A 10,533-nucleotide genomic window follows, 5' to 3' on the forward strand; every position below is an offset into this window, starting at 1 on the left:
TCTGTGAGGGACCCCAAACCGGGGAGAGCGGCAGGCAGTTCAGTGCTTGCTCTCCTACCTGTGGAGGGAGGCAGAGCCCTTGTCCTGCAGCAGGTCAGCAAAGCGTGGCATGGGGGACAGGACGCCACACTCCTCCTCCACATGGAACTGTGCAGGGGCTGCAGTGCTGCCAGACTCGTCCTCATCGCTGCCGATGGTGAACTGCATGGAGGACAGTCCTGACAGCAAGAGCCAGGCAGGGCAGCCTTGGTCCCAACCCTTGACACACAGACCCTCCCCATGCCCCCCACAGTCCCCGTGATCCCCATACCTTGGGACCAGTGCACACATCCACCCTCATGTCCCCTCCATCCCAGGGCTGGCCACATTAAATTTTCTCACATCCCGTACACCGTGAGAACAGCCACACTCATCTCCCTGTGTCCCCTAAACCCCAGGAATGGTCACGCTGACTCTTCCCAGCACCCATTCTGGGCAATGGCTTATCTATCTTCCAGTGCCTGTCTCTGTGGGGAAGGCACAAAACCAGTCTTCCCACAATGTTCCTCAGCTCTTGAACCTCCAAGTTGTCCCCTCCAAACTCTTTCCCCCAAGTAGCAGGTKGCCTTGGTCATGCTTCCCAGCTCCCTCACCGTATCGATTATCCCTCCACATCCCTCTAGATTGCAAGACCCACCCAGGCAGGGATGCCCTGGCCTTGCCTTTGGTTTGACTGGGTGCTCCAGCTTAGGGGATGTGTTCTTCCCACGAGCTTCACTCTCAGACTCTGCCGAGACCTCTTTCTCTTCAGCCTCCTCTGCCTCAGACTCTCCTTCTTCCTCCTCCTCCTCTTCTTCYTCCTCCTCTCCYCCCTCCTCGTCTACTTCCTGGATGGTGGGGGTGACCTCTGAGGGGGGCACCGAAGTTTTCTTCTTTTTTCTTCTCCTTTTTTTCCTCCTGCTAGTGCTCGGGGGCCTCTTTTGGAACTTGAGGGCAGAAGGGAGATGAGTGGAAAGGGGGTGATGGATGTGGTGCGAGGTTTGGCGGTGGACTGAGAGAGAAAAAGAGAGTCAGGGGCAGGAAGAGGCTGGGAGGAACCTGCCAGGCGCCCCTCCAGGAAACAGCCTGGTCTGGAGATCAAGGGCCAGGAAGGGCAAGGAGAGCCACCAGCCCGCAGGGACATAGCAAAGCTCTTTCAGTGATGTGGCAGGCTGCATCCCGCCTGAAGCAGCTAGGGAAACAGCCCTCATGCAGTGCCAAAGCACCCCAACATGCCTTCACCACTCTGGTGAAAGCATGACTCTCCTAGCACTGAAGAAAACCATTCGCAGGGCTGTGCAAAGCTRCAGTGAGCTGCCATAGACACCATTCCCTTCTTAAGCATGGGGAAACATTTCTTACATTCTCAAACAGRAAGAGAAGTTTGGGCTCTTTACAAACACTTCTTTCTCCCAAAATGCTCTTTAGTTCTTTGAGTTGAATGTGCCCTATTTCATCCACAGGCTTTGATGAAAAGGCCCTCCTGCCTACCTACACGACGACTGTGCAGATGCAATGCAAGCCCATGTCCCAGGTACTGGGAAGGACTGTGCCTACCAGCATCTGAAATGCAGGTTCAATTAGGAGGTTCTCTTTTAAAAACCAGGCTAAAAAACAGGGCAGGAGGACTTTTGATTCAACTAATCTACCTAGAGAAATTCATATAGGCTTGACCTGGGTGTTGAGGGAATACACAGTGAGAAGAAATTAATGGCACTTCTGCGCCGTCACTGAGAAACAATGATAATGCACCATGTAGGTCTATCTGCAGGCACAAAGCCTCCCATGGAAGGTCTGCAGGACACATGGATTCTGGGGTTGCACCCAGAGCAGCCGAAATCATGGGGGCACTAGCCACTTTGCAAGGGGGCTTTGCACAGCAGCTCTTCCTGAGGAATTGTTTCCAGTCTGTTTTGATTTGGTTCCTTCCCAGCTTTCCTGTGACATGGCAGCAAAATCTGTTTATACTGAAAACTACCTTCAAAGGACATTTTCAATGGGAGCTGTAACCTCCTCCCTGGGAGAGCCAGGCAGGTTCATTGTTCTGGTGTCAGGTTTCCTTTCCTTTGGTTTCTCAAGTCTTTTCTCCCTTGTTTCCCCCCTTGGGAGCAGCAGGAATATTTCACACACCCCGTTGGTTCTGCAGGAAAGGCTTGTGGCAGGAAAAGAAGGGATTGGGAATGGTCAAATGTCTGCAAAATGGGAAGACTTTGGGCTCTTTACAAGCAYACCTTTCTTCTGAAGAGTTATTTAGTTTTTTGAGTCAAATCAATGACCCGAATTTCTAACRTAACAAGAAGTAAGGAAGGCCCCAATTGTACAGACCGAACTGTTGTAGATAACTAGGCTTTTTGGTAACACAAAGGCATGTTGCTCCTTCTACAGCACTAAGACGCTGGTGAGGACACAGCCTGTCTTTCCCTTCCAGACTGATCATATCTAAGGCAAATGAATTCAAACCATGAGAGATGCATCTGCACTTCGGATCAGAAGGATGCCTAAGCCTTGGGCTGCCAGTTGCAGGGAAGTACAATGGTGATAAATGGCTGATCTGGCACATAAAAGGGAAGCACCACTCCTCAGCACTTAGCTCTCCTCACGGCAACTGATGACATCTGCCACAGAGGTGGCCTGGAAGTGTGGAGAATACACCCCTCCCTTRTGCAAAGGGCTTTGTGCCACCCTCTTGTTCCTCCCTGTCCTCTTGCACCTTCTGTGTATCCAGCCCCTGCTCTCTTTCCTTGTTCCCTTCCTTGTACTGCCTGCCTGTAGGAAAGGTTATTGCTAAACTTCTGTTCTGCTGTTCAGTGCGTTCTAGGTGTTCGATTACACTTTCAATGAACTTGATACAAAGGATACAAGCAATTTGGATTGTGAACTGAGATGGAAGAATCTGAATATTAATAACTCCTGGCTTGGAATGGAACAGAAAATATTTATAAACCCAGAGAGAGTTTACCTTTAAGGGCYCACAAAATATCTTTCAAAGTCTAACAACCTAACCAGATCCCCCAGCTTTATGAATACGAACTGCATAAAACTTCCAATAACCAGATATGACATAGTTCTAGATAACAGGGATACATCAGAAGCTTAGAGGAAAACAAGCTTGATTCTGACAAAGAAAAGACTCTTTCATAAGTACTGTTTAAGGTCCACTTCCATCCCTAGGAAAATAACTGATGATTAAGAAAACAAAATCAGTAAAAATCTGTAGTCAAATTTTCAAAGAAGCTTCTGCCACGTGTGCTCAAGCAGATCCTCTGCGTAACCCAAGCCAACTTGCACACCTGTGCACACAAGCAGAGCTGCTGAGCAGGTAAGTCCTTCCAGCACAAGACAGGTATTCAAATGTGTCACCAGTGGCAAAGCTGTTATCACTTAGCAGCTATATTGTGGCTGACTGTGTGCTCAGGTGGAAAGTGTTATTTGAATGTAGCCTCTGTAGAGAAATGGCACAACAAACAGCAGCTGGGGTGCATTACAGTAACAGACCTTACCAACAAACCAGCCTGCTTGCACAATAGCAATTGGAAATGAGTAGCCAAGCAGAAAACAGCCTTGTGATGTACTTGGAAACATAACATTCCCAAGGTTGCATCCAATCAAAGCTAAGTTAGAAAATGAGCTGTATGACTGTGGAGAGCCAGAGACCAGGAAAACTCACCCAACCATTGCTACCTGCCTGCCACACAGATGGCCTGCTGGCTGGCGGACACCTCTTCCTGCCCTTTCACAAGAAGTTGAAGCACCTGCCTCTACTGCTGTTTCTATGAGCTAACATAACTAATCCACACCAAGCAATAACCTACAACGGCTCTTGTTGGCACACTTCATTTTACAGCCAAAGTGCCTTTGTGCAGACTGGTTCCCCCCATTGTGGAAGGTGAGTCAGTGGAATAAACATGTTGATCAGAGGAGTTCAGGTGAAATAGCTACTGTATTTTATATTCACACTGTATTTTTATTTTGCGTGCTTTCTTTGAGCAGATTAGCCCAATAGTTTCATGGGTGCTATTTAATGATATACAASCATATCTGACTGGAGCCATCTGCCTTCAGACAGAGGAAGACAGCCTGGCTTCCAGCCATGTTTGGATGTTTCTTTGCAGCCATATGGAGGAAAAGCAGTTTCARACTGGAAATTTTAACTTTCTGGAAGTAGCTGCATAGGTCCCCTACTCTGAGTGAGGAGGTGAGCCAAGGCCCAGGCCTGAGCTACTCTGTCAGGCAGACTGAGAAGCAGTTATGTCTCCAGGGACAAGTAACACCAGTACACGTCAGGGAGCAGACTGAGGAGAGGCTGCGGGCACTGGTGCTAAACTACATGCATGCAGTGCTTTGAGATCACCCTGAAGGGGGGAGCAAGAAACACATCATGGAGATCTGCAGGGTTCCCAGGACAAGGCTGCAGAGAGGGTGGGAGTGATACAATGGTTCAAAGCTACATACACTCGAAATCTCTCTCACTGTAGCTGCGTCTTTGCTTCTCCAGATTGCTTGATGCTGACTTGCTCAATATCAGGTCCCCAAATCTCTTGATTGACAAAGTCTTATCCAAGTCCTCATCGTCCTCGGCACCAGGAGAGGCTTTCTCTGTGTGATCTCTGCCCTGCACGGAAATCGCCAGACAACAGTCAAATGCTGTGGACTCCTACAGACCTCGGGATTTTGGTACCCTGCAAACAGTGTTGTGCCTTGCTGGGAAGTCTGATCTTTCCCTTTTCTTACCGCCCTCTTCACATACTGGGAAACAGCCTCCCTGCTCCAGTGGGGTGGCTTTTAAAGCTGCTCCCACAGCTCTGGTGAGCTGCCCCTACAGCGCGTGGTCCTGTGCCTTCCCGCCTGCCCTCCGCTCTCCTCGGGCCTCCCTGTTTCCTTGGTCCTTGGCATGTTTTCTTTAGGCTTTTCTGCCTGTTTTCCCTTCATTTCAAGCTGTGGGTGCTTCTCTGCCTTTTGCTGGTGGCGATGCCCTGAGAAGAGCATCGCTAGGTGACTTCTTTCTGCCTCCCGAGCTGATAAATTTTTCCGTCAATATAACCGAAATGCCAGTGCTGAGCTGTTGTGGACTCCGTGTTTCCATGGGAACAGGAAGAGGCCCAACTGTGACAAATCTGCCTGTGCTGGGCGGAAAGCGGGAGCGAGGCGGCTTTAGCCGAATTGCACTCGCACCCCTCGCCCGTTCCCAGCCGCGCTGCGGCGGCCGTGCGAGCTGCTGGGGCTCCCACTCCGCCGCGGCCAGGCCTCGCAGGGCCAGCGCACCGCCGGCATCTCCGCGGGGCCCCGAGGATTGGACAGAGCTGCGGCCGTGCCGGRGGCTGCTCCGGGCTTTCCTCGCCCGGGGCAGAAAGGGAGAAGGCAGGCGCGAGAGGGAGAGRCAGGAGGAGAGAGGAGAGTGAGGGAGCGCATGGACGCGTGCCCAGCGAGCGGCGGCTGGATCCCCGCCTCACCTGCTGCAGGTCGATGAAGGCATCTCCTACGGGAGGGGGCTCTCCAGCTGCCATTTTGGTTCAGGACCTAAGGGTCTGGGCAAAATATCAACCCTTCTCTTTCACTGGCAGGCACCCAGCAAACCTGGAGAGTGGCATAACCTGTGGAGAGAGGGCAGGACACGGGATTGCGTGGGACACTGCCACCCGCTGCCCTTAGCCCCGCCGTGGCGCCAGACCCGGAAGGGTCACCTCACCCGGTGCACCTCGGGAGCCTCCCAGCATCGCTAGGACAGAGCCGTCCCTCGGACGGTGGTGCACCAGGGAACGGCCCTGACCRCACCGTCTCGCCTACCAGCTCTCTCGGCTCAAGGCCAGTGAGGCCCTGTCACCTCCCTGCCCTCCTCCCGGTGAGCTGCTGCTCCGAGGGCGCAGAGGCAGAGCGGGACGGCTCCCGTACATGCCGCTCCTGCACGCGCTGCACATCTGTGCAAAGCTGGGGTGTCCCCATCCTCTGGGGAAGAACAAAGGAGAAAAGGCATGAGCCCCACCATCTCCCGTCAGATCAGCAAGAGTGGGAGATGSTACAGCGACGGGCACTGGAAAGCTACCAGCTGCCAAAAACGCATCTGCAGACACACAGAGAACACAGGGAACATTACTGTAGGAGACGTAAGACATAAGCGTATGCACACAGTGGCTTGGGCAGGGGGGTGGATAAGGAAAGCGTTCTCATCTCACAGCACCAGAAGAGAGATATTTGTTAAAACTACAAGGGAAGAATACAAATGAATTCAAAACTGGCAAAAGAAAGCATTTTTTTTCAGTGATGTCATTGACAGGGAGAAAAACAGCGAAATTGGAGGGTAGTTTGGGCATCTCTCTAGATCTTTCAGAAGGAGCATTTGCTGGCTATGAGAGCTCTAGACGAAGGCTTAAAGAACTGCAGGTTACACTACACTGATCTACCAAGAGGTTTCTTATTGTGTCATCTGAAGTACTTGGTATCAGCCACTCTTTGAGACAAGACACTAATCCAGACAGGCTACAGGTGAGACCAGGAAGGCCACTTCATCATCCCTCCTTCATCTTTGAAGATCTCCAGAAGGTGATACTACAGATTCTGTGCTTATTTCACTTGCTGGATTGCATGCAGTTATSTTACAAAACCAAAAATTCTGAGGCCATCTGAACAGCAGTTTTTTGAGGGACTGATCTGACCACTGATGAAGCATGCTCTWCTAGTCCAAGTGTCTCCTCTTGAACCATTTTCTAGGTATAGCAGCTATCTTGGGATACACTCACGCAAATGAACAACCGATTGCATGGTGCCAGAAGCATTACAGCAGGAAGTTAGACATACTGCAATGTGTTATGGCTGCAAACAGGTAGAGAGCAATTTTGAGGCTGCAGACTCTGGCCTCASAGACAAAGACCACTGTGCAGTACCAAGAGGACCTCATATGTACTGTTATGCTCAGTACTAGAGACAACAGTGACAGAAAGACTTTAACTATGTCTATTTGTTAATATATTTATTAATGACAGGGACAGTGAGCATGAAAGGACTAAAATTTATGCATGACAAACACTTAGGTTAGAGATAACATGAGGAATACCAGAGGAACAACTACATGAACACTAATATAAAGATGATTAAAATTCAAGGTGAAACTCTGGGCTAACTGAATAACCTGATATTTTTGCTCTTCTTTTCTTCAGTCTGAACTTCATCCTTCTGGTTGTCATGAACAAGGTTAAAATCCAACGGAAGAAATCCCTCAAACACTTCATTGGACTCTACAGTAATTGAAACCCTCAGTGAAAGTTGAGCAGCTCAAGAGAAATATGCTCCCAAAAGAGAAGTCTAAAAAGTAAATGCAGAGTCCAAACCCATAGGGGACAGGATAGAAAATAATGGAAATATCCAATCCACTGTGCAGATCTGTGAGGGTTCCTACTTAGGCTATAATCTTCAAGTTATAACCCTCTTTTTCCAAGAAAGAGCAAAAGAGTTCATAGAGAAGAAAGGGTAGAAATGTCTGGAAACCATTGGTAAAAGAGAGAGACTGACCTTCTTGATTAATAGAAGGCATGACAGAGAAGAGGATAATGTATAGCTTTTATTTACTTTCATTCTTAAAAAGAGGCTATCACTTCATGAAATCAAACAGCAGCAAATTTGAAACTGAAGCAAGAGAATGCTTTAATACACTAAGAAGAGTTGGCAGGTGGAACTTGGCTCTGCAATGCATCAGGATCAAAGCACGGTAAATGTTAAAAAAAAAAAAAGGTATATAAACAGAGCATAACAACATCCACAGTTACAGCAGAGAGGCCTACCTGCAAAAATCCTTTGTAAGTACTACTGTTACTACAGGGATTTGGAAGGAAGTTCCTGCAGTGGCAAAGTCCCTAAAACTAGCAAAGTAGTAAAGGTAATTTTTAAAAAAATGCTCCTAATGCTCAGTTCCTCCTTTACGCTGCTAATGCATCTTGTGGGGCCTCCAACGGAAACTGGAAACTATCAGCAATGTTGTAAAACAATGTGCTTTGTTGTCACAGGTCAACTGCAGGTTTGTCTGAAGCTATGCAAAAGCCCACATGGGTATTCTGGATCAGGGAGGAGACAGACAGGAGAACTGCTGGATGCAATGAGCTCTTCCGGCCTGAGCTTTGCAAAACATTATATTGAACAGAAAACTACAGTCTGACTGCCTAAATGAAGTTAAAAGGGATGGAAAATTCAACACAGTCTTTCTCTGCCCACCCAAGCAGTATATTTTCAAATATGCTGAAAATATGTCACTCTATAACAGCTTTGATGAGCAGCTAAAAGCAAGGCAGTTATACTAGTTGTAAAGGAAAAGAGCCCCTGGGACTGTAATAGCAGCTCTCACTGGCGCACAGGCAGGAAAAGCCTTTCTGCTCCCCTTTCAGCCCTTGCAGGCAAACTCCTGGAAGGATCCCGAGAGCTGGCGTGGGCTCTCCTGCTAGGGCCAGCCTGAGAACGGATAATGTCCCATATTGCCCCTGGGATGAGAGATATCCTTTGAGGGGTACCAAAAGCAAAGTGCAGCAGGGAGAGTTCCCAATGAGGGAACACTGGTGCTCCCTTTCAGGGCATTAACTTATGGTAGGCCAGTAGAGGCCACTTGTCCCCTTTCCCCTGGTGCAACCACTCAGAGAAAGGCTAAAGAGACACCAGCTCTGAGCTGGCCTGGCATTTCTATTACCTACAAACAGAAGAAATTCAAGGAAGAGCAATAAAATTGCCAGCAGACCAGAGGAACTGATTTGTAAGGAAAGGTTAGGTGCTAAATTTGTCTAGTGCAATATGGGATGACTAAGATGGGGAGGGGACATGTCAACAGTCTAGAAAGATCTCAGGGGTGTAAAATATGACTAAAGAATTTTTTCAGGCAGCCCTACATGAAGTGACTCAGGCAAAGGGGTTCAAATTTGAAAGAGAAATTTATAATGAATATCAGGGAGATTTCTGCTAACGAGACTCACGCTGAACCACCCAGCCTGCCGGGATCGCTCCCTGGGCTGTCACAAGAAGGATGCAAGGCAAAAGGGAAAAAACAGCAAGGAAACCTCAAGGAATGATACCTTCATCCTACTGTATCTTGTGGTTGTTGGCAGTACGTGATTCAGCGTTCCTGCTGGAAGTAATTTTCAGTAATAGAAGCATAATGCCTGCAGGCCAGATTTGCAGGGAGGCCAGAAAAATCTACCAGACCGCTGACTTGTGCACCCGCACCTTCCCTCTCCCTCCTCAAGTGCATCATCCTGCTTACGCCAGTTCCTGCAGACTTTCCCCCCTGATCTTGGCCCACCGTGTCCATAAACAGAACAGAGCGCATCTAAAGCAGTGCCGCTCGCATTGATGATGTAGGCAAAACGATCTTTACAGGAAAACATGAGAGAAAACAAGYTACAGCAGGCAGGTCCCTGCAACGCGGGCGGCTGAGCGGATCCCGCGGGCCACAGGTTGCTAAGGCAGGCTGCAGAAGGGCTTCCCTGACCCCAAGGGCCAGCTCACACCAGCAGCGTGGGAGGTTTCCCGTTCTCCTGGAAAAGTGCATTTGTGGCCATTACTGCATCTGGCATGGCTTTGAGAGCAGCAGTTTGGATCASCTCTGCGAGAAAGCTCAGCCAGGAGGGTACAGTGAGCTGCTCCGGCTCTGTAGGCAAGGGACTGTATGGGAATAGCCACCAGGCCATCCATCTCCTTAACTCTTCCCTAACCCATTGGCAATTAAGCTAATAATAATTTTGCTATGGAGTGTCTAGACAAGAAGCTGATGCCTACTATGAATAAAGCCACATGGGCAATGCCAGCATCAGAATAAAGGAGAGCACAAGAACCCAGCTGACAGGCACAGGCAGGAAAAGCTTGAGAAGSAGAAGGATTAAAGGCCTGGAAGGATTTCCCTGGGAAGACATACGGATGAGCATGGAGGAGATGAGCAGGAGGGGTACTGCTGCATACACTGAAGCATTCAGATATGCTGCAACAGCCACAGCATACAAGCTAAATAAAACGAGATGGAACTGCACAAACCGTATTTCTCCTCTATCACAGTGGAGGAACAAGGACACACATGACAGAACAGAAAGACAGCACATAATACAGAAAACACACAAACTTTTTACCCAGAAGTATTTAACCTGTGGGTCTCTCTGCATATGGCTACATTCAAGCTAGAAATGCAGAAGTGTTTTACGAGGCTTAAGCATTTCCATGAATCCAATATCTTACCGAAGCAGCTGGAGAAAACCACCATACCTATTCACTTCTGCAGCATCTGCCCCTTTCCCCAGCTCCCACCTCGCAGGCCCTGGCAGACCACGCTACCAGGTGGGATGGAGCTCGCGCGGCAGACAGTCACATATGTGCATGCACAGGAATGAAACCCGTTCCAAAACAGGGTACCGGCACCTGTCAGTGACAAGGACACAGCCCTCCACACGAGTGTCTGGATGGCTCTAGCAGTACACAGACTCGGGGGGAGATGCCCTGGTGCTGTGCCACGCTGCGCACCCCGCTGTGCCATGCACCATGCTGTGCACGGTGCTG

General features: G+C 49.2%; 2 protein-coding genes across 2 annotated transcripts in view; one reads left to right on the forward strand and one right to left on the reverse strand.

The window, feature by feature from the left end:
- SLC4A3 (solute carrier family 4 member 3) overlaps positions 1-5,648 on the reverse strand; it is a 31,645-nt gene extending 25,997 nt beyond the window's left edge. The window contains exons 1-4 of the mRNA XM_085325889.1: positions 5,469-5,648; positions 4,471-4,630; positions 702-1,030; positions 59-201 (exon numbers count right to left, since the gene is read on the reverse strand). Of these exons, the coding sequence (XP_085182015.1) occupies positions 59-201; positions 702-1,030; positions 4,471-4,630; positions 5,469-5,522 (686 nt within the window). The 5' untranslated portion in view covers positions 5,523-5,648. The remainder of the gene's footprint in view (positions 1-58; positions 202-701; positions 1,031-4,470; positions 4,631-5,468) is intronic.
- Positions 5,649-6,821: 1,173 nt separating this feature from the next.
- STK11IP (serine/threonine kinase 11 interacting protein) overlaps positions 6,822-10,533 on the forward strand; it is a 24,907-nt gene continuing 21,195 nt past the window's right edge. Inside the window, exons 1-2 of the mRNA XM_085325906.1 lie at positions 6,822-6,835; positions 7,170-7,252. Of these exons, the coding sequence (XP_085182032.1) occupies positions 6,822-6,835; positions 7,170-7,252 (97 nt within the window). The remainder of the gene's footprint in view (positions 6,836-7,169; positions 7,253-10,533) is intronic.

This window comes from Rhea americana, unplaced genomic scaffold (genome assembly GCF_003343005.1).
Source record: "Rhea americana isolate MKP2758 unplaced genomic scaffold, rheAme1 scaffold_124, whole genome shotgun sequence".
NCBI lineage: Eukaryota > Metazoa > Chordata > Aves > Rheiformes > Rheidae > Rhea > Rhea americana.